We start from the raw sequence: 23,198 nt of genomic DNA, 5'->3' as shown, positions 1-23,198 counted from the left end.
ATAAAACAAATAAAAGAGAATGAATGGCAACTGATGTTTGCACTGGATCCCACAGAGAGGGAAACAGGGAAGAGAAATAAAGGTTGAATTAATCTCAGACCAGGCATCTGGAGTTCACAGGGCAAAGAAGTGCTTTTGACTGGTCCACACTGAAAGATTAAGACATTGGTGAGTTCTAGTGCAGATCACCTCCAAATTTCCATGGTGACAGTCTCAAAGAGGGAATGCAATGATTTGAATCCACAGATAGTGTCAGCTTGCTTCAAAATATCATCACATATTCATTAGGTTTTGGTTTGGCGGGTGTTTTTAAATTTATCTTGTTTTTTGTTTGTTTTGTTTGGTTGGTTTTGTTTGTTTGTTTGTTTGTTTGTTTTTGCTATTTTCTATTCATCCATACTTTAATCAAACTGGCACCAAGCAGGAAAGATTTCAAGGTGGGAGATAACTAGCAAAGCAGCCCAGGGTAGACCTTTTGATATTCACTGAGAGTATTTTATGAGCATGAAGGTATTAAATAAAAGAGAGGTAAAGCATACTCTTTAACATTAGGGATCTGACCATTTCCTTTGAGAGAAAACTTATTTTTTAAAAAAATCAAGTCAAAGCCCCACAGTGGCACACACCTTTAGTCCCAGCACTCAGGGAGGCAGAAGCAAGCAGATCTCTATGAATTTGAGGCTAGCCTGGTGTACAAAGCAAGTCCAGGAAAGCCAAGGCTTCACAGAGAAACCCTGTCTTGAAACAAAACAAAACAAAAATATCAGGTCAATTAACACTAAACCATCTAGCAGCAGATTCATGAACCTTGACAAGTAGGGAATGGATAACTTTAGAAAATAAAGCACTGGGCTGGAGGGATGGCTCAGCCTTTAAAGTGGCTCACAACCAAAAAGTAAATGTAAGAAAATAAAGCACTTTTTACTTTTTAAATTTTCTTGCAGATACATATTTTATGCTAGGCATAGTCCCTCCCATACTTCATCCCCCCGGCTATACATTTTCTCACCTCTTCTCCCACTCTTGCTACTCCCCTAGACAATTTCACTTCTACTTTCACATAATATGTGCATACACAATTGTATGTGACTATATAAAGTCTAGGAACCATATATGAGAGAAAACATATTTGTCTTCCTGAGAAAGGCTTAATTCATTGATGTGATTGTCTCAGGTGTATCTATTGCTTGTAAACAACATTGTAAACACCTTCTTGTAAACATCTTCATTCTTCATGTCTAAAAAATGTTTCCATTGTGTGTGTACACAATTCCCTTAGCCATTCCTGTCTTAGTTAGGTTTTATTGCTGTGAATAGACACCATGGCCACAGCAAATCTTATAAAGGAAAACATTTAATTGGGGGCTGGCATACGGTTCAGAGGGTTAGTCCATTATTATCATGACGGAAAACATGGCAGTATGCAAGCAGACACGGTGCTGAAGAAGCAGCTGAGGGTTCTATGCCTGGATCCAAAAGTAGCAGGAAGAGAGAGTGAGCCACTAGGCCTGGCTCGAGCATCTGAAACCTCAAAGCCCGCCTCTTAGTACCGCACTTCCTCCAACAAAGCCACTAATGCCACTAATGCCACTCCCTATGAGTCTATGGGGCCATTTCCCAGACCACCTCAATTCCTCTGTTGTTGGACACCTATGCTGGTCTCATAACTTACGTGCCACTTATTTACTGAGAGAAGGATTCGTGAAAACAGGTAAGCTTGGACTAAGCTTTAGAGGACAAGAGAAAAGATTATCAGAGAAGACAAAAAATGATAACTCGGGTTCTGTGTTCCTTTAACCTAGCTAAAAATGAACTACTGAATTGGGTTACGTATACACTTATGTAAGTACACACGCTTATCCACCCACATGCTAAGATTCCAGTTCCTCGTCAAATGCCTATCTATGGTAGTTGCCTAAAATCACCTTCAGCCACCAGTCCTCGAAAGTTACTTCCTGTTGGTTTGAAAAACAGCCTTCCAATTTTTCTCGCTCTTTGCATCAACTGACAGAAAACGTCAATACTTGTATATATCCGAATTATATTTCTCATAAATGCGTCCGCACAATGAAAGAAGGAATTTTTGGGTATTTGTGATCATGAAGAATAGAAGACTGTGAAACAGAACAAATGGAACTGTCCAATATAACACTTCTCTTCTCGAGATGTACAAAGGCACGTAACCAGAGATAAAGAGCAAATTCAAGGAGAGACAGAAAAGCAAAGTTGAGAGGGCTCATCATGCACTCCAGACCCAGTTCTTCCTGACAGCATCTTCTCGAGAGGACTTAATTTGAAAGAAATGGCCCAGACCACAGTTCCGGAGTGCAGCGGAGAGGAGGTAGTGAGCCACGCCGCACCCTGGCAATGTCCAAGATGCGGCAAAGTGGGAAAACAGCAGCATGAGCTTCTGCGCAGTGTGTGGGGTGAGTTACAGCACCTCAGCGCAGACAGGGGAACTTCCAGCACTGGAGGGCGATTGATGATGTGTGGGTCATGCTAGAACAAATTCTGTAAATGAAAAACTAAATATGAGTTTAAAAAATAGAAAAGAAATTATGTTCACACCTATCTCTCTTTAAAAAGGGAAGGAATCAAGAACACACAGTGAGTGCCATGTGTCCCTTTTGGTGTTATTTTAGTTTGCAGCAGGGCATGGTGGCTTGTAATCAGCACACGGGAGGCAGAGACAGCAGGATTGCAAGTGTGTGGCCACACTGGCTTACAGAGTAAGATTGTGTCTTTAATGATAATGAGAACAGTTTCAGGTGCACTTTGGTACATGGACTCCAACGTCTGCTAAGTCAGAGGTAACAGTGCCACCCATGTTCTGTGAATCCCATGGCCGACAGAAGCATGAGCCCAGTACCCCGAGGGCACCAATGCAGTGCTCCTCTGCCATGCTGAGAACAGATCCACTTAATGTCTGCCAGCCTTCCTAAGGCTGGATAACAATGAGCATGACCCAAAATCCACCCTGCTTCTGCTATTACCATGTTGATCTATGTATGAGAAGAAACATCCAGAAAGTTTCTCTACACAGTGCTGACTCGGGTGATGCCAACAATCTAAGCACCACAAAAACCCAAGTCTTACAACCTCCATTGCCCACCCCACCCCCCATTGGTTTTCAAGCTGTCCTTAAGCAAGATCTGGGAACAGGCATCTTCACATACCCCTTCCCCACATCCCCAAACATAACAACTCCTATGGGTCTAAATCTTAAGACATGCTTTGAAAACCACAGTTCGTGTCAGAGACAGCCCCTGCTCCCCTTACTCGGGAACCCACATGGAGACTAAGCTGCCTGGGTCCTCTCCATGCATGGTCCTTGGTTGATTCATCAGTTTCTGCAGGCACTGCTGGGCTCAGATTTTTTGGCTTTGTTGGTCTCCTTGTGGAGCTCCTGTCCCCTACGGGTCCTTCTATCCTCCTCTTCTTCCATAAGACTCCCTGCCATGAGCTCGGTTGCCTGCTCTTTGGTCACCGCTCCCTGGTGGGGCAACCTTGCCAACCCACAGAGAAAGAGGATAGAGGCAGTCCTGATGCGACTTGAAAGACTAGGATCAGATAGAAGGGGAGGAGTGGACTAAGGGAGGCAGATGGAGGGGGAGAAGGAAGGAGAGGCTACAAAGTGAATAAATTGTAATATATTGTAAAACCACAGTTTCCTCAGGGGTGGCCTCACCACTCAACTAAGGACATGGCAATAGGGCAGATGTCCACCTGTGTCAATGCCTATCCCCCAGGTAATGCATTCCTGAAAGGAGTTCTCTCTCTCTCTCTCTCTCTCTCTCTCTCTCTCTCTGCCTGTCTCTGCTACATTAAGTGCCTTCCGGCTGAATTTATGCTCACGGCTATTCCTTCTTTCTGTCACGAGGATGATACGCATGAGCCTTGCACCCTCCTTCAACGTGGGTGGTCCTAGGGAGTTGGCCTTTGGGTTGCTAGGCCTGTCTGGGACCCTCTTCCGTACCAGCAATCAAACAGTGCACTTAAGTGTACCCCACTGTGCCTTTGCCAAAAGGTTACCACAGAGGCATCTCTGCCTGGCATGATTCTCAGTTCATTTTTGGCCTCTTCTGTACAGTTTGAATTATTTTTACAATGACAATGTTGTTTTATTGCAATCCAAAATTGAAAGACATTTTCAAGTCTAGTTATTTTAAACATTTAAAAAAAAATCCCTTTGTAGGGGAAAGACACAGTTTGGTTTAAAGGACCACATCTGAGACATAGAAGCTAGCGGCTCCCAGGGGCTCTGCTTTCTCTTTTGACACACAAAGGTGACTCTTCTGAATTCCTCTCAAGTTAAGTTAAAGGGCTGAAATATAGGTGAGCAGAATCAAATATGTTCCTCTCTTTCCTATACATTAGAGTGTTTCACAGGCTTGGATAGGTCACTTCTACTGCAGCAAGTTTTTAAAATTAAACTGTTTAATTACATTTAATTTTATTTATTTATTATTTCTACATGTGTGGCTGTGTGCTTTCCATGGGGCATAAAAATGCGAATATATATATATCACATTAGTAATTCCTTTAATTATCCTTTGGATAATTTTCTCATAACACACTGTAAAATTAAATTTCAGTAACACTACTCCTGGCCAGCAAGATGGCTCAACGGGTAAAGACACTTATCCCCAAGTCTAACCACTGGAGTTCTAGCCCCGGAAACCACTTCATGGAAGGAGAGACTTGACACCTACAAGTTATCTTTTGACCTTCATACTCTCACCATGACACACACACACACACACACACACACACACACACACACAAATAAATGTAAATAACTTATCCATTAGTTCTTTTGTTCTACATTTCAGAAATGTGTTTCTAGTCATGTATATATGTGGCTCAGATTAATTATTCATGATGCCAAGAGGTATGAAATGGTTCCTACTTTTAAAGAAAAGGCTGACAACATACTTGTGGAAAATGCACACCTTTTAATGAGAGACACTAATGAAAATCTCTAATAACATATTTGGAAACCCCATGATATTTGGAGCCCAAATGAAAATTCCATTTTGTCAGTTAGGGTGTCCCTATTGTCCCTGTGTCCTCCCTCTACCTGTCCTCCATTTTTGGCTCCAGTCCCATGGTGTCTTCCTTAGCTCCCGGTTAACTTGAGTGCAGAACTCGAACTTCAACTCATTCTCATCCTCAAAGTTCAGGTGATGTTTGTAATACACCCCTCAAAGTTGGTCCTCGTTTTGACATTAAATACAATTGTATGCCTCACCAAATTAAACATGAGGATCTTTGCTAGTCAGTCAAAAAAAGAATAAGTCTGATTTTATACCTATTGTGTGTGTAGGACAGATAAATATCATTCTGGAAAAGGACACAAACAAAAGAATATCTTCAGGAAAAAAAATAAGAAGACTCTCTGTGGAAGAAGAGAGCTGTGGAGCCAGGAGAAGGTTGTCTGTATAAAGGGGAGGGAGGCCAGGGCCCAGGGGGAAGAGCCTCACAAACCTTAAAAAGAGTTTCTATACACTCCCGGAAAGTCACCCGGTGCCCACAGCTTCCCATACTAAGTCATATCATTCTCCAACTGAAAGGTCTATGTGGCTGCCATTTCACGACCATCAGCTAAAAGCAACCTCTGCAGACCACATCAGATTCTCTCCCTTTCTTTTTACACACACGTATACAGAGAGAGAGAGAGAGAGAGAAGGGGGAGACAGACAGATATACATATGCTATCTCTCTATTTACTTTGCAGTTTGGCAACATAAATTTGATGTCTTGTTTGTTTGTTTGTTTTTGTCACAGAAGAAAAGTATACAGAGAACTCAGTAAAGAGTGAGAAGAGTGAAAGGGCAGTGGAGACCAAAAAAATCCCCCTTCCGGTTGTAAAGGGAAGCAGGGTATCAGAGTAGTAGGGAATGACAAAGATGATTATCCCAGTTCTGACTGTCACAACTGGATGCCTCAATGAATTAGTACATCTGCTCTCAGCCCCATGTCTGTGGCAGACAGGACCGTGGTGACCTGGCCAACATGAAGCGATGGGGTCATTTGTCAAGGGGAGGGGAGCAAGAGTAACAAGCTGGCAGAAGGATGAGCTCTCCTTCCTGGACTGCCGCTCTGCCAAGCTCTGCTCCATTCTGCCTGGGGTAAAACTGCTCAGAGGTGCCTGGTAGACAGGCAGCCTAGAGATTAGACCTGAAACCCCATCACAGTGTTTCCACTTGTAGCAGCCATAAGTGCACCATCAAGTTTACCATCTACGGCTGAGCACCGTCTCGTAGAGAAAGCTTATGTTTTCATGAAACAAAAAAATAATAAAACTGACTTCTATGGTGTTCATCTCTCACAGGTTTGGGGTTCACTTCAGTTGGATCTTGACTGATGAAAAGAAATGGCCATTCTTTGAAAAGCTAAAAGCACCAAAGACTGTAATATATTATCATCACTTGGGAAAAGCAACCTTATATAGTAATAGCATCTAATGTCAGAGACAAGGAGAAGGGGAGGGGGGAGGAGGGTGTTCAGCAGCCTCTGCCAAGGGTGGGGCACAGCCTTCTTCTGCCTCCAGTTACCAGGGACAATTTATTTATTTTCTTTTAGGGTTCCTAAGCACGTGAAATTATTTAATCTCTCCATGATGACTTCCATGTGCTCACTCCAACTAAAGGGTGAACAGGGATGGGTCTTACAGACTTATGTCTTTGAATGCTTGACCCATAGAGAATAGCACTATTAGGAAGGGTAGCCTTGTTGCAGTAGGTTTGGATTTACTGGAGGAAGTGTGTGACTGTTGGAGCAGGCTCTGTGATCTCAGAAGCTCAAGTCAGTTTTTTTTTCCTTCTGCCTGCAGATCAAGATGGAGAACTCTCAGCTCCTTCTCCAGCACTATGTCTGCCTGCAAGCCACCATGCTTCCTGACACGGTGATACTGGACTTAACCTATAAACTGTAAACTGGCCTCAAGTAAATATTTTCTTTTCTAAGTGTTGCTGTGGTCATGGTGTCTCATCAGAGCAATAAAACCCTAGCTAAGATGTGGAGTATTTAATAAGAAAGGAGCAACATTCTGGAACCATTAATTATCATCTCCAAGGAAGGGCTCAAGGAGGGTAGCAGCCTTCGCAATGGCCTCTTGACTTCACAAAGTCGGTTTTTTAAAAATTGGGATAACCATGAAGGTGATTGATAACAGCTTTTAAAAATATTGACTGTTTCTTCAAGTAGTTGTCATGTATAATTTCTAACCCTATAAACAGTACCTGGGAACACAGCTGTCATGAATACCCACCCCACAAGTGAGGAAATGATGTCACACAGATAAAGTCTACTCACTCTAAGTGTAACTTAATAGTTATGTGCAGCCATTTATCCATGCCTGAATACATGATAAATCAATTTTATTGTGGTATCTCTCTTAAAATTCATACTGTTTTTAAATGGGCCCATCATTTAACCTTATTTTGCCCTTAAAATATACAATTTTAGCCACGTGTGGAAGCATACACCTTTAATCTCAGTCCTAGAGAGGCAGAGACAGGGGGACTCTCTGTGAGCTCAAGGCAAGCCTAGTCTACATAGTGAGTTCCAATCAAGCCAGGGCTAGACTGTATAATTTTGGAGGCTGGTGACATGGTTCTGTGGATAAAGCAATTGTTACAGTGTCAAGTCTTGAGTGTGGATCCCTGGAACCCATAAAATGTTCAACGGAGAAGTGTGGGAGATGGGAGGTAGAGAGGAGAGAATTCCCAGAAACCTGAGATCTAACTAGCCTGGAATACACAGTGCAGAACAAGAGACAAAACCTGAGGGTGTCCTCTGACCTCCACACACATGCTGTGGCACACACACTCACACACACCTACACACACACACACACACACACACACACACACACACACACCATAGCAATGGAATCCTAATTAGTAATCAACACTGCAAACATTATGAAATGTGCTTATCAAAAGTGAAAAACTGAGACAAGGGGTGTGTGGCTTAGCCTGTCATTCAAACATGAGGACCTGAGTTCAATCCCTGGCACCCATGTACATAAAAAGCCAGGCACTGTGGTACACATTTGTAATCCACGAGATGAGCCTAATCACTGAGCCGCAGATTCCACTGAGAGACCGTCTCAAAAAAAACAAGGTGATTGACTCCTAGTTGCTATCTGGCCTGCACACACATACACACAGGTGTATACACACAACCCCCCCACATATATATATATATATATATATATATATATATATATATATATATTACACTAGAATACTATGTCCATATATGCACGTGAACACACACACAAAAGAAGGAAGATCTACATCATAGGAAATAAGTACTCCCAACTATTCTCTGTGGATTATTTTTGGCTCTTAATTTTTGTCTGCATATCTGATGAAAGTAAAACTTACCCATAAGGCAATCCCTTCCACCTTTAACTAGAGAAATAGTAATAGTAAGGCAAACATGGAGACACACTCCTGTAATCCAAGTACTTGGGAGGTAGAGGCAGGAGGATCAGAGCCTCAGAATCATCATTGATTACGTTATAAGTTTGAGGTCAGCCTGAAATTCATGAGGCTCCATCTCAAAAATAATAATGACTATAATTCATGGCTTACATATGACAGCAAGCATTTGAGAACATGGCCCTTACACAGTCTTGTAAGGCATACGAAGAAATGGTTGTTTGGGCTCCGGATCGTTCACCCATATAACTGTGCAACAATACAATATTTTTTACCTACAGAAACCCAGCAAATTCATCATACAAAGTCCTACTCCACAGATGAGGAAACAGAGGATCAGAAAAATGTTTTCAAAGCTAAACAGCTCAAGTAGGACACAGCATTGAAATGCTTTTGTCCCCATAGTGGATTGGCTCTCCAAACAACAGTTAAGTTCATCGCCATTCGAAGGAGCACTAGAACTGACTCACTAGAGAATAAAATTCTTCTTTTTTCTAGGTCTAATGTTAGGCAAAGGGAACTAGGTCTGTGCATGAAAGTCTCCTCAGTGCTCTTCAACCGTCATGTTTCTTGGGGAGACTCAACTGCAGAGGAAGAGGAAAGGCTAACAGCATATTCGAGCAAACAAGAAGCTGTGATTCTTCATTTGCAGAGAGCAACCTAGACGCTGTTCAGTAGGAAAAGACCAGATGGATGAAGAGAAAATATGAAAACCACCATCTAAACTTGTTCAACCTTGCATTAGTATATTGATATTTTAACGATGGGAAAATAATTACATGGCCAGAGTTTTCAGGTAAGACATTTATTGTTGTTGTCATCGCTGATATTATTATAGTCTACCTCATCTATTTTTTAAATCATCAAATTTCTTACAGTTGTTTCTGATGGAAATGTGTACTGGCCATGCCACTCCTTGAACACTCCCTCACGCTTTTGTCCCGGGATCTCGCACTTACAGCTTTTATCTGATGGCTCTTTCCCTGAATGGCTACCAAAAACAACTGGACTCTTACATGCACATAGTTTTATTTACAAAATGGCACAGATATGGGCTTCAACTAAGAGTTAGCTATACTTTAATACATGGTCTGAGAGAGATGCTCTGTTCAAGGATGCTTTGTGGGACAGACTCTGAAGTAACTCAGATAGTCTCTGAAATAACCCATGTTGGTTTGAATGAAAATGCACCCCTCACCCCCAGGCTCGCAGGGAGTGGCACCATTAAATAGTGACTATTTGCAAGGAATGGGCCTTGTTGGAGGAGGTGTGTCACTGGGAATGGGTTTGGGGTTTCAAACGCTCAAGGCAGGCCCAGTGTCTCTCTCCTCCTGCTGCCTGTGGATCCAGATCCGGATCTCAGATACCTGTCCAGTACCTTGTGCATCTTTTCATAATGATAATGGACCAAACCTCTGAATGTAAGCCAACGACAATGAAATGTTTTCCTTTATTAGAGCTGCCACAGAAACTCTTCACAGCAATAGAATGCTGACTACAACATCAGCTCCCCTAAAATGAGACTTCCTGACAAGTTGGAAGAAGAGCCTTCATCGTGCTCTCTGTATTTGATTAAGCACATTTTTATTTACTTATCTAATTTTATATAATCAACAGTCACAAAAATCATCCTTTCTAAAACATTTCCAAATGATAAAAAAAAAAAGCTTTAGTTAAAGATAACTTATTTCTGCCAGGGCAGTGACACACACCTGTAGTCCTAGCACTCAGGGAGGCATAGGCAGTGAATTCAAGGCCAGCCTGGTCTACAAGGCAAGTCCAGTGCAGCCAAGACTACGCAGAAAAACCTTGTCTCAAAAAAGCAAACCAAAACAAAATAAAACAAGATAACATATTTCTACTATAACAGAAGAAGAGCTGATTCCAACCCAATCTGCTCCTGCTCATCAACATGAGACTGAGAAACAGGACTCTTTAACCACTTAGGACAAGTGAGAGGATTGGTGATACTACCCAGAAGCCAGAAGCCCACATGGAATCAGGTTTATATACGCTGTTGCTGCAGAGGAAGTTCACCTGGGCCCGAAAATAAAAACTTCTAAATGTGATTTTTCAAAAAAGGTTGAAGTCAGGCAGCACTGAATTGAGAACTTTATGGAGTTTTTAAACCTAGTGATAAGGTTTAGAAAGCTCTGTGTAGACGCAACTTAAAAAATAGCCAAAGTAATGTAAGGTAACAAGAAGCCAATACTCTCAGTAAATACTGATGAAAAACCGCAGGGAACTGACGTAAGTAGTAACAGAATGCTATGTATATTAAAGAATATTTGGTATGCGACTGGATGATGGTACAGTTGCTTCTAGAAGAGCTCAGCCTGTGGTATTTTTAGATCCTATTTTAATAATGAAATAGAAACCAGGTGTGGTGGCTCATGTCTATAATTCAAGTACTTGGGGAGCCGAGGCAACAGGATTACTCTAAGCTTAAGGGTAGCCTGGGCTACACGGTGAATCCCATGTCAGCAATGGCTAGAGCAGTACTCTGTCTCAACAAAAGAAAAAGAAAAAGAACTGGGATACATGGGGTTCTGCCTTTGGTGGGGCAGGAGGGAAATTCTAAAACTTAAATGAATCCTTTAAGAAAGTCATTTTGTAGAAAAACTGTGCAAACAAAAGCATCAATAGAGCAAGCACCTTCTTGAACGGGAATTAACAGCAAGGAAAGAGTCTAGGGTAAAGTTCTGAGGTACCCTCGTATCAGATCTATATTTGCAGGCGACTCCACGGTATAATACAGTGCCATAGACGAGAGATGAAAGTGTAAAATTTCAACAGAAGGTTATCAATACAATACATTTTATAAAAACTTATATTTAAACTACACTGAAATTTCATTTGTTTGCTTGCTTTAAAAAGGGTCTTACTTTGTAGCCCAGGCTAGCCTCAAACTCATGACAATCTGGTCTCAGCAATCTATTGGGATTATAGTTAAGCATCACCATACTGGATTGGAAGTCTTTGAAACAACCATGTAGCAACCACACACACTGATACAGATGCGCAACATGCTGGCATTTGTAACCCTCTAAAGATAATGTTCTTTCTTCAAACCCTCAATAGAAGTGTCCGACTTGAGGATGCCCTGGCTTTATTTGACAGAAAATAAATGTTTTAACTCTGCCTATCTTTTCTAGGCTAAGTTTTTTGTTTGTTTGTTTGTTTGTTTGTTTGTTGTTTGTTTTGTGAGACAGGGCTTCTCTAGGCCAGTCTTGGCTGGCCTAGACTCGATTTGTAGACAAGGCTGGCCTTGAACTCATAGAGATCCACTTACCTCTGCCTCCCCAAGTGCTAGGATTACAGGCATACACAACTGCGGTTCTTAGTCACTGGGTCACCCGACATGTTTCAGAATGATAAACTCAATGTGTCCTCTAACAGTGAGTTGTTTGGAAGCAGCCATCAGCAAAGAAATAGCTGAAAGATTTTCCATAAGTGATATTTTTATTGAAAGTAAATTAATATGTTATCCTTTGAAATGCCCTTTCTCCATGCCTAACTAGAAAATTTCAAATTTCTATTGTCTTCCAAATGTAAAATACACTAATATTGGAACACTAAAATATTTTAAAAAATGTAATTATCTGTCTGCCACCTGCAAAGACAGAAATCAACTCATAACAAAAGTCCCTGCTGGCTGATAGAAAGGAAATGGCTGTCTGATAATGATTCATGTCCTCAACATGTATCTATGTATTCTCTAAAATCATCTTTGTCAGCTATGAGAGCATTTAAAGTACCAAAGTAAATAAAATCTCAGATAAATCTTTAGATAAATAAATTGTAACCCACAAGGCCATATTAAGATTTTAAAAATTATAAATTCCATAAATTACCACTTTTAATAGAAAAAAGAGAGAGAGACTGTTCTCACTAACAGAAAAACTGTTTTTGTGTGTGAGATTAAGAACACTTTCTGCAAGGATGGAGAGATGGCTCAGTGATAAGGATCACATGTTGCTCTTGAAGAGGACCTGGGTTTTGTTCCCAGCACCCATGTGCTAGCTCACACCCATTTGTAACTGAAGTTCCAGCTCATCTGACATTCTCTTCTAACTTCTGTGGCTCCCAGAAATGCACGTGATATACATACGTGCAAGCATACAAAGCACTCATGCACATAAAATAAATCTTAAAAAAATTAAAAAAAAACACTTTTGCACTATAAATAAAAAACTAGTCTTAAATACCATTAATTTTACCTTTTATTCTTTTATTCATTTCTCTTCATTTACACTAAATGTAAACTATTATAATGCCAATGCATATTGTATATGTATGTATGATATGTGTGATATATGTACACACATTGTATAATATATTATATACATATGTATATAGCACATATACACAATGTATATTGCTGGAGGCTGGTCTGATGCTTGTTACTGGCCCTCAAGATCTGGTTACACTATCCTTGTTTTATAAACCTGTTTAAGACATACCTGATTGGTTGATTAAACAGCCTATGCCTGGGCAGGGCACAATGGGGTAGGCGTGGCTAAGGCTTAGAGAGGACAGGAGAGTCATGGAAGACAGACAGACAAGAAGAGAGAAAAAAGGAGGACGCCATGATGAGTTAGTGTGAGGAAAAAAACCCAGGTGTGCTGAGAGGAAGGACTCCAATAATGGCATGAAAAGGCCCAGATGAAAACTAAAAGCAAGTACCATGGTATTATGGATGGAAGGCAGAACCAGATGAAGAGGATTAAGGTGGATGGCATTGGAGGGGGGCTGAGAGGTGAATGGTGAGGTTATTGAGACCGTGTAGATGAACTATCTGCTCAGCTCAAGGTAAATGAGGCAATTATAAAATCTAACAGGTGTCTGTGTCTTACTCTTTGCGGTAGCAGGTTAAATAATACTGAATCTTAGGGCTAATAAACATTGTAGAGAGCAACACTCATTTTTTATTTACAACAACAGTGTATATATTGTGGGTGTGCAGTACACATATATGTATATAGTACAGATATACAATTGGGGGAGGTGCAGGTGTATGGGATTTTCTTTAAACTTTACTTCATGAGGTTCTGTGGTGGTTTGAATAAGAACGGCCCCCATAGGTCCACATAGTTGAATGCTTAGTCACCAGGGGTTGACACCACTTGAAAGGATGAGAAAGATTAAGAGGTGTGGCCTTGTAAAGGAATTGTGTCACTGGGCTGTGGGCTTTGATTTCCAGTGCTTAAGCCAGTCTTAGGCCATTGGCTCCCTCTCCCCACTGCCTGTGGATCCGGGTGTAGAACTCTCAGCTACTACTCCAGCACCACGTCTGCCTGCACGCTGCCAGGCTCCTTGCCATGATAATAATGGACTAAACCTCTGAAACTGTAAGGCAGGCCCAATTAAATGCTTTATTTTATAAGAATTGCCTTGATCATGGTGTCTCTTCACAGCAACGGGACACTGAATGAGACAGGTAGTGAAAACAATTGGATATCATTCATCTAGGGGGAAGACAGACAGGTGAACAAAGGCACATGGAACACTTAGCAAACCCTATGTGACAACAGTACATAGAACATGAGTTCAATTCTCAGCACACACATGGCAGTTCACAACCATCTGCAGTTTCAGGGGATCTGATGCCCTCTTCTTGGCCTCTGCACACCCCAGGCATACAAGCAGTGCAGACATTAATTACATGCAGGCAAAACACCCAAGCACATAACTTCCAATTTTTAAAAATGTAAGAAATACACAGTGTCATAGGGCCCGGTGATGAATGCCTATAATCCCAGCACCTTGTGAACTGGAGCCAGGAGGATTGGGAATTTAAAGTCTATGTTGTGTACATAGCAAATTTGAAGCCAGCTTAGTTTATCTGAAATCCTGTGTCAACCCCACTGTGCTTCTCTCCCCCATAAAACAATTACAAATATTTTTAAAGGCCAGGTGTGCTGGCTCATGCCTATAATACAAGTACTCTGAGTTTTGGAGTAGGTGGCTGTTGGTAGGTTTTTGGTCAACCTGGTTTACACAGCCAGTCCCAAACGAAGTTCACCTACAGTACAAAGTGAGACCTTGTCTAAAAAGAAAGGAAGGAAGGAAGGAAGGTAGGCATGCTAAAATTTCTAAATGCCTAAATGCACTGTTGGGAGAGACAGGTGGGGTGGCATCACGGTTATGAGAGCTTTGCGTGCCTCTGTGGGGACATCTGTCTCCGGAGGAGCCACGTATACTACAAGTTGGGTCCTGTTTCCATCTTGCCCCTGAGTAACTGCATGATCTTAAGTTGTTGACTTAACTTCCTTACAACCAAAATTGCTCATCCATAAAATGATTAGAGGGACAGTGGTATTTCACTAACTCATATACAAGGTCTGAACTACTTTGGTTTCTGCAACTGCGAGAAACAATATGACCAAAAGCAACTTGAAGGAGGAAAGGACTTATTTCGTCTTGCGCAGTACAGCCCATCTCTCGGGGAAGCCAAAGCAAGGCCTGAGAGCAGGAAGTGAAGAAGAGATCATGGAGGAATACTGCTTACTGGCTTGCTCTCTATAACTCTTTCATGCCTTCAAAGCCAGCACTATTTGGGAGAGCCTTACTCATGCCAAGTTCAGCTGCAAGCTTGAAATGCAGCCTTGGTCCCCTGTGGACCACAGCTTCTGTGTGCTGACTCTGAAGAAATACTTCCAAGAATATTTTACCTCACTGATACTGGTCTTTTCTTAATCATAGGCGATTCTTCAGCCCCAACTGACCAGCATCAATTTTCCTAGTAAATCAAAGGCTTCACTTCAGTAGTGCTAATCTCTTGTCAAACACAGTTGAGTCTTCAGCCTGGCTGACCAACACTCACAGATTCGTAACTCAAAATAGCACATGGACAGCTCTGGCACAAAACTAAAACTTTCCTCTGGGAAACTTCACAATCCAGGCCTCTGTCATCTGCATTTCTCTCAACATTCTTATCTCCTAAGCGTCCAAAGAATAGCCCATTAAGCTCTGAACACATGGCTTTTTCAAAACAAAGCAACGTGACCAGGTCTGTCACAGCAATTACCCATGAATCTGGTACAGTCTTCTGATACTGGTTTACTTTCTATTGTTGTGATAAAACACTGACCAAAAGCAACCCAGACTATTGCCATGGCTCTTCCTTGGCTGCTTTCCACAAACTGATGGTGAGGCCCTATTGCTTAAGACAGCACCTACGTAAGTCACTGAACATGGAGAAGTAGAGGTGTTGCCTACCTAGAGCCTCTTCACCCCTACTGACTAACGTTCATGGATTTGGAAGGTATTACTCATGCTACCAAAGGAGAAAGGTGAGCACCAACCTAGCTACAAACCCCAGGATCGACAATGGTGACCTGCCTGCAAGATACCCTGGTATGCGATAGTGGCACAAACTTGTGGAAGTAACCAACCACTAATTGATTGGAATTAAGGCCCACTCTCTGAGACAGAACCCATGCCCGACACTGCACTGCCCATGTAGCCAAGGATCTGAGGCTAAAAAGGCCATAGACCTGGGGGAAAACTAAATACTATTGTCTGCTAAGGGAACGTAGCAATAAAGTGACTATCAAAAACACCCTGTTGTACCCATAGATAAGTGTACTATTGCAATAGATAATTGTCCTCTTGCAATAGATGAGAACAAATACAGAGACCCACAACTGAATGAAAGAAGGCTTTGAAGCACGCAGTCCAAAATGAGATGCCTCCATCACATCCATTTCTTTAGAGCTCAACAAACTCTGAGGAAGAAGAGGCACAAAGATTGTAAGAGCCACCGGGGATGGAATATACCAAGGAAACAAGGCCTTTTAGACACAACAGGGCAGACACACGTCTGAAATCACAGAGACTAAGGCAGCACACGCAGGGCCTATGCAGGTCTAAGTCAGATGGGTCCCAAGGCTTAAGAGGAAGAGGACACACACTCCCATCCTTAACTCAGAAGCTATCTCCAGTTGATAACTGCCCACAGAGGAAGAGTTAATATTCTCCCCTGGAGCCTCACTAAGTACGCAAAGCCCACCTGAGTGCAGGCCCAATGCCACGCGGTAGATGGCCAGCACAGAATGATCTCAGCAGTATTTTTGGAGCGTTTGTCTCACAACAGATGATAAAACAAACAAACAAAAACCCTCAGGAATTTTTTTTTAACCTCACAAATCTTTTGCTAATATACTACGTTTCCCAATTTTGTTTTTATAGGTTTGTCTGCATGTGCAAATGCGTGTGTCTCAGCATCTCTATGTGTTTCGTGTGCTTTTTCTGTGGCTCCTTTTGTTTGTTTGTCTGTCTCTTTTACTCTATTCTGGCTTCTTCATTTTTACTGTATCTTTCATTATCATCATCATCATATTATTATTATTAAAGCTTGTTTGTAGTCTAATGAGAGAGAAAAAGAAAGGAGATGAATTTGGGTGGATGGGAAAGTAGAGAGAATCTGGGAGGACTTAAAGGAGGGGAAACCATAATCAGAATATATTGTATGAAAGAAAAATCTATATTTTTTTCAATAAAAACCAAAAAAATAGTCCATGTAGATAAACAGAGAAGTGTGAGATCTTTAAAATATTGGTGGCAAAAAAAAAAAGGAATAACAAGGAAACTAACATCATGTATCCAGGAAAATAAAACTAGAAAAGGAAAGAAAAAGAAAGGAATGCTAAAGTGCTTTCCAATTTAAAAGGAAAATCAATGCCAATGAGTACCACAAGATGCTTGAAAGTCTAAGATTCACTGGTACAATGCAAGCTCACAGTCAGGCTCTGAGCACGCTAGCAAAGTGGTGATGACTTGCCAATCACTTCTATTCTTAGTGCAAAGGTTAAATGATACTCAGGGACCAGAAGGATGGCTTGGTGGTCCCCGAGTCCTGATCTCAGCACCCAGCTTAGATGGCTCACAACTGCACGGAACTCCAGCTCCAGGTGATCCAATACCCTCCTCTGGCCGTTGGGCACTTGCCCTCACATGCACATTAACACACACAAATTTTTAAACAAATCTTTAAATAAACTATTAAAACAATAGGCAAAAAATTTTAATGGAAGTGAAATAGAACACTGCAATTTGAAATATTCAACAAAAAGTCAAAATCAGAAAAGGTAGAATTAAAAGATAAAGTTTTGCTTTTTTGTTTTTTTTCTTTTTCCCTTTCTTGCAATCAAACTTCTTATCAGATTAACATAATCTTTTATCATTATAGTGTGTTCTTTGTAAGTTTCATGATAACTACAAGTTAAAAACTAATGTTAAGTCAGGCTTAGCGGCATAAGCCTTTGGTCATAGCACTCAGGAGGCAGAGGCAGGTGGATCTCTGTGACCTCGAAGCCAGCCTGGTGTAGGACAGCTGCAGTTACATGGAGAAGCCTTGTCTGAAAGAAAGAAAGAAAGAAAGAAAGAAAGAAAGAAAGAAAGAAAGAAAGAAGAAAGAAGGGAAGGAAGGAAAAAGTAAACTAGAAAAACAAAAATAAACAGAACCCAAAGTTAGTGGAAGGAAATAGTAAACAGAAATAAATGAAAAGCAAACAGAAAAAAAATAAAATAGCTATAAAACAAAGAGCTGTGTTTAGAAATAAGAGCAAAAATGATTAATCTTCAGGTGCAGAGAAGAATCAAATGAAACCAGAGACAAAAATACTGTTTCCTTGTAACTACTTGTGGAAATAGATGCAGAGACTCAAAGCCAAACAATAGGCCAAGCTCAGGTAGTTTTGTGGAAGAGTAGGAGGAAGGATTGAGGGATTTGGAGGGGTCAAGGACACTATAAGAAGACCGACAGAGTAAACTAAGCTGGGCCCATGGGGGCTCAAAGAGACTGAACCACCAGCCAAAGAGCATGCATGGGCTGGACCTAGGCGCCCTTCAGATACATAGCAGATGTGCAGCTTGGTCATCATGTGGGTCCCCTAACAACGGGAGTACTGACTGTTTCTGACTCTGTTGCCTACTTTTGGATCCCTTTCCCCTAGCTGGGCTGTCTTGTCTGCCCTAAATGGGAGAGGATGTGCTTAGTCCTCCTGCAACTTGAGGTGCCAGGGTGGGCTGGTACCACTTGGTGGCCTCCTTCTCTGGGAAGAAGGGAAGTGGGGCATGAGGGTGGGACTAGGAGGATAGGAGGGAGGGTGCTGGGATCAGGCCATAGGGTGATTAAATAAATGGGGAAAAAGAAAAGAAATCTTGATGCCAGGGCAAACCTCAGATTCACTACCTCAGGACTAGACATAGGCCATGAGATTTTTTTTTAAACAAACTTTTGGGGCAGACTTCCTTAATTTATATTATTTGCTCACTTAATTTATATTATTTGCTCACTACTTTCAAAATGTGAGTTATTTTTTTTTTTAAATCGTAAGATGTGTTTGTACAACAAAGCTTTCTCCAATTCTTCATAGAAAGATTTCTACAAGTGGTTTGCCAAGTCACTGCCAGGGAAATGGCCAACATCCACGGAGAGAGTTTTAAAAAGTGAAAACACCAGCACCCTCTTTGTGAGGAAATGTGCAGACACACACACAGTGATGTCTGCCTAGATAAACTCACTCCTGGGGTGAATGGAGAATCTGCTTTGCTGAGGATTGTCCTGTGCGTGGGTGTTGCAAAGGTTTATTTCACAGCACCGGACATACAGAATACTGCTGATGACTTGGACTTTTCCAGCTTTCCAGCTGAGGAGCTCAAAATGTCAATGACAACTTTCACTAAAATGTTTCTTTTTAATCTTTAAATTTTAGAGTTTGTATACAGTTCAGTGCACCAGGTAAATGTTTATGCATCTCTCCCTGTTAGGCTACGGTCAGATAGGAGGGGAGGAGGTCCTCCTCTATCAGTGGACTAGGAAAGGGACATGGAGGGGGAGGAAGAAGGGGGAAAGCAGGGAGGGTGGGACCTGGAGGAGATGAGGGAGCAGACTACAGCCATGATACAAAGTGAATATATTGTAATAAATAACAATAATAAAGAAAAAATTTAAAAAGATAATAATAAAGAAAAAAGTACATTTCTTATGAGTAACTACATTGGTACTAGAAAGGTATTTCCTGAGGATTAAAAAGCAATTAAACTTCTAATCTTAATAACACTGAACTAAACCTGGGTGGCGCACTCTGGGAGGCAGAGGCAGGCAGATCTCTGTGAGTTCGAGGCCAGCTTGATCTACAAAGAGAGTCCAAGACAGTCAAGGCTACACAGAGAAATCCTGTCTCAAAAAAACAAAACAAAACAAAACAAAACAGAAAACAGAATGGTGATGATGATGATGAACTCAATTTTATTATACTATTCCAGCCTCTTAGAATTACAGACAATCTAGACATTGAAATATTTTATTATAACCCAAAGAGCATAGTACAAGTACTTGCTGTAATTAAGTTTTCTATTTTTTAGAAATGCTTTCTATATTTTTAGAAATACTTTTTAACTCTAAAGTTAATAACTCCCATGGATGTTAACGTAGCCCAGGCTGGCCTAGAACTCACCGTGCGGATGTGGGTAACTGAACTGGTACTCCAGCCTCTACCTCCCAAGTGTCTCCCTTGCATATTCCTTATTTGACTTGCCAGCCTGGCCATTACTTCACCTTGAATTCGGTGAAAAGCCTTTACTTTTGCTTTTACTTTGCTTCCACGAGTCCATTCAATGGTTCAAAGGACTTTCTAAAGCAAGTATGATAAAATAAAATAAGAAATCAAGTATCAAATATAATAAATTTGAACCAAAGATTATGTCTATCTCAGGAAAGAAAGTCACAGGTACCTGAAGCTTACATACACCTCATTTAACTCATTTTTACAACTTATTAGCATATGAGAAAAAAGCAGACTGTAGGGTGTGGAGTGCCCCCCCCCCCAAAGCACAAATTAAGCAGACATGCAAAGCTTTCATAATAGTATCTTAGAATGGACTCTAAACAAACTAGACAAGTATATGATGTGGTGTGGAGGGTGTCGGGGAGTGAACCCAAAGACTCTACATGCTCCACTGTTGACCTACATCCCCAGCCTCTGACAGATGAGATCATTAAAGTGAACACCTACGTGCTTTCATAAGCATCTCAAAAGCCATCAAGATGATGTAGGCGGAGTGTAGGACCAGTGTTCTTGACCCTCATGGAGCCTGGCAATTGACAGACTGGTGGAAAACCACCCACAGACTAAAGTCAGTGTATGCGGGAACTCAGAAGAAACCTACCATCCACTCTGTTTTTCAGGCTTGGCCATTGAAAAGCATGTGCAGAAAGAATCACAGCTGTCAGCCACCTCTGTTCCCATGTGTTAGACTAGGGACTCTAAACTACATACTGTTCGGATGAGCGGATTTTTGAGCAAGATAGAACGCATGAAGTTGTGTAGGTCCAATCTTCCTTGACTTTCTCTTTCCCATTCCTAATCAGCCTCTCCCCTTCCATGCAACTGAGTCAGGTCCAGTGACTGATGGGCCTCAGGTCAAACTGCAAGTTAGGTCAGAGCTGCAATTAGAACCCAAATCTCAGCTACCGGAGCCAGCCAACCAACTGCTCCTGAACAAATCTGCCTTAGTCTCCTGAGCCGTGTAATATGCTGAATCCAGCATTCACATTTTATCTGCTGTTGGCTCCAGACTCCTAAAGAATTCGAGTGGAGCACCCTTCCAACCCTTCCAAATGGGAAGAGTCCTCGAGATGAGGACCCAGTGTCTCTAGGCTCATCCCGAGGAGCTCACAGAACTGCGGACCTCTGAGGAACTTTCCAGATATAAACTACTTTCATCTTCCAGTTCTGTCCTTTCTGCACTTCTCACTAGGTGGCAGAATTCAACCAACAAAGAAAGGATTTTTCTGATGGATGCCTGAAAGCAGAAATTTTCAAAGAAACTTCTGTCTTCACAGGGAACATTTGTAAAAGGTGGAAACGACCCAGGGAAAGGATAGCTACAAAGGCAGTGGCCCTAGGCTTCACAGAGCTCTAGATTCATTTTAAACCTAAGTATGCAACAAGAAAGCAACCTCTTATGCCTTCATATACTGTCACAGAACTTCACAGGTCAAAGTTAACATTTGACTAAAAGTTCTCACGTCCTGGTTTTTTAAATTTCATTTTAGCTGAATGCCAGTTAGAAACTAGAGCTCTCTGTCATATTGTGGGTGTTGTGCTAAACAGAAGATCAAAATCTAATGTGACAAAAATAAAGAACGTTTTAAATAGCCATTAGGTGCACCAGAAAGTTAATTATAATTAGTGCATATGTAAAGTACCTGTGAATACATTGAACATACTCAAGCGGCTGCATTGATATGTTTATGACCATACATACATACATACGTACGTACATACGTACATACATACATATTTAACCATTAAAGAAGAAGAGGCCAGAAAAATTTAGGAGGGGGATGGATGGGAAGAGTTGGAGGAAGGAAAGGGAGTGGAGGGAAATAATGTAATTATATTTTAGCAAAATAAAATTTAAAACATAATGAGGATCTATGACTAGCTTGAGCTTTTAGCCAGATAAGCATAGTTGATGATTCGATCAACTTGGGCCTTCACATTTCTTTAAATCCTTGAAAGGCTACTCTCTTAAACAGACATGTCAGTTCCTCATACCTTAAAGATTATTGCTCCAAACTGGCTTTTTGGGGCCTGGTACACACTAAATATCGCTACCTAGCGCTCATTAGAGCCCACCAAATGGCCGTGCCCAGGGGGTTACAAGGAGGCCCTTCTCCTCTCTTGGCAGTCCAGCCGTAGTGAACGGAAGGCATCAAAGCAGTGTAAGGCTGCTGGCTGTCAGATAACCAGCCTTTATCTTCACCTGATACGTATAGCGTTCCTTCCATTAACTGATAGCTAATTACATAGCCTACGGCGTACATTTCTCCACAAAATTCTTAAAAAAAAAAAAAAAAAAGCCACATCCCAGATAAATTCATCGACAGCGCAGAAAGACAGAAAGAGCATCAACAGGTTGTTTTCGTCCATTCCTTCCCCCGCATCCAACAGCCCAGCTCTCCTCTCTGGGTCCTCCTACCTTTGCGACTTGCAAGGGCTGCTTCTGCTCCTTGCCTCCTTGCAGTCTGAACCCCCAGGGCGCCCCTCCAGTCATGGAAATGCAGATAAAATCTCCCGTGCCCATTTTCTCCTCTCAGCTGGGCAGCATCAAGAGCGGGAGAAAGACAGGCAGACGAGGCCGGGTGCCGTGAAGGATGCGCCTTAAGCTAAGCTGGTGCGAAGGGCGAAGGGCGCAGGACGCAGCGCTGCCCCGCGGCCAGCTGCGGGGAAAGTGCGCGGAGGCCGAGCCTCCCCACGGCCCTCCCAGCACCTGTACCGCCCTCTCTTGCGTCACACCCTTTGCTCGGCCCACTGTCAGCGAAAAGGACAGAGCCTCACACCAAAAGAAAAATCCATGTTTGGGACAAAAAGGGTAGAACGCGGAGCGGGGAGAACAATGCGGCTCTTGCTTTAACAGATCCAGTGCCAGCGCTTGAATGGAACAGAGATTTAATAATTCTATAAATAGCAGCCAGCTTGTGGGAGTTCTAACCTCTAGGAGGAACCGGCTAAAACATAAGCTCCCAGAACCCAATTACTAGAGAGTTAGACTCTCTCAAAGAAATACTTGCATGTTCACCACATTGGTGAATGCAAAGGAAGCGGTAAAGCATGTTTCGTTACTGTTCTACCTGCTGCCTGAAGAATGCAACCCTTTAAAGGGGCAAAACAAAACACAAGCATTTTTTGAAAATCCGTTTCTGAAACTGTACTTTCCTGAACTAACCTG

At 41.8% G+C, this 23,198-nt stretch overlaps 1 protein-coding gene across 2 annotated transcripts in view; it reads right to left on the bottom strand.

The window, feature by feature from the left end:
* The window catches only part of Synpo2 (synaptopodin 2), a 148,134-nt gene extending 125,377 nt beyond the window's left edge, over nucleotides 1-22,757 (bottom strand). The window contains exon 1 of one of the 2 annotated variants that reach the window (XM_021654043.2): nucleotides 22,449-22,757. In XM_021654043.2, the coding sequence (XP_021509718.1) occupies nucleotides 22,449-22,553 (105 nt within the window). In that variant the 5' untranslated portion in view covers nucleotides 22,554-22,757. The remainder of the gene's footprint in view (nucleotides 1-22,448) is intronic. The other variant, XM_060392799.1, reaches the window with a different exon arrangement.
* Between the last annotated feature and the right edge of the window lie 441 nt (nucleotides 22,758-23,198).

The sequence above is a fragment of the Meriones unguiculatus genome, chromosome 10, assembly GCF_030254825.1.
Source record: "Meriones unguiculatus strain TT.TT164.6M chromosome 10, Bangor_MerUng_6.1, whole genome shotgun sequence".
Lineage (NCBI taxonomy): Eukaryota > Metazoa > Chordata > Mammalia > Rodentia > Muridae > Meriones > Meriones unguiculatus.
The sequence above is the reverse complement of the archived record's forward strand: the minus strand, read 5'-3'. Positions and strand labels throughout refer to the sequence as shown.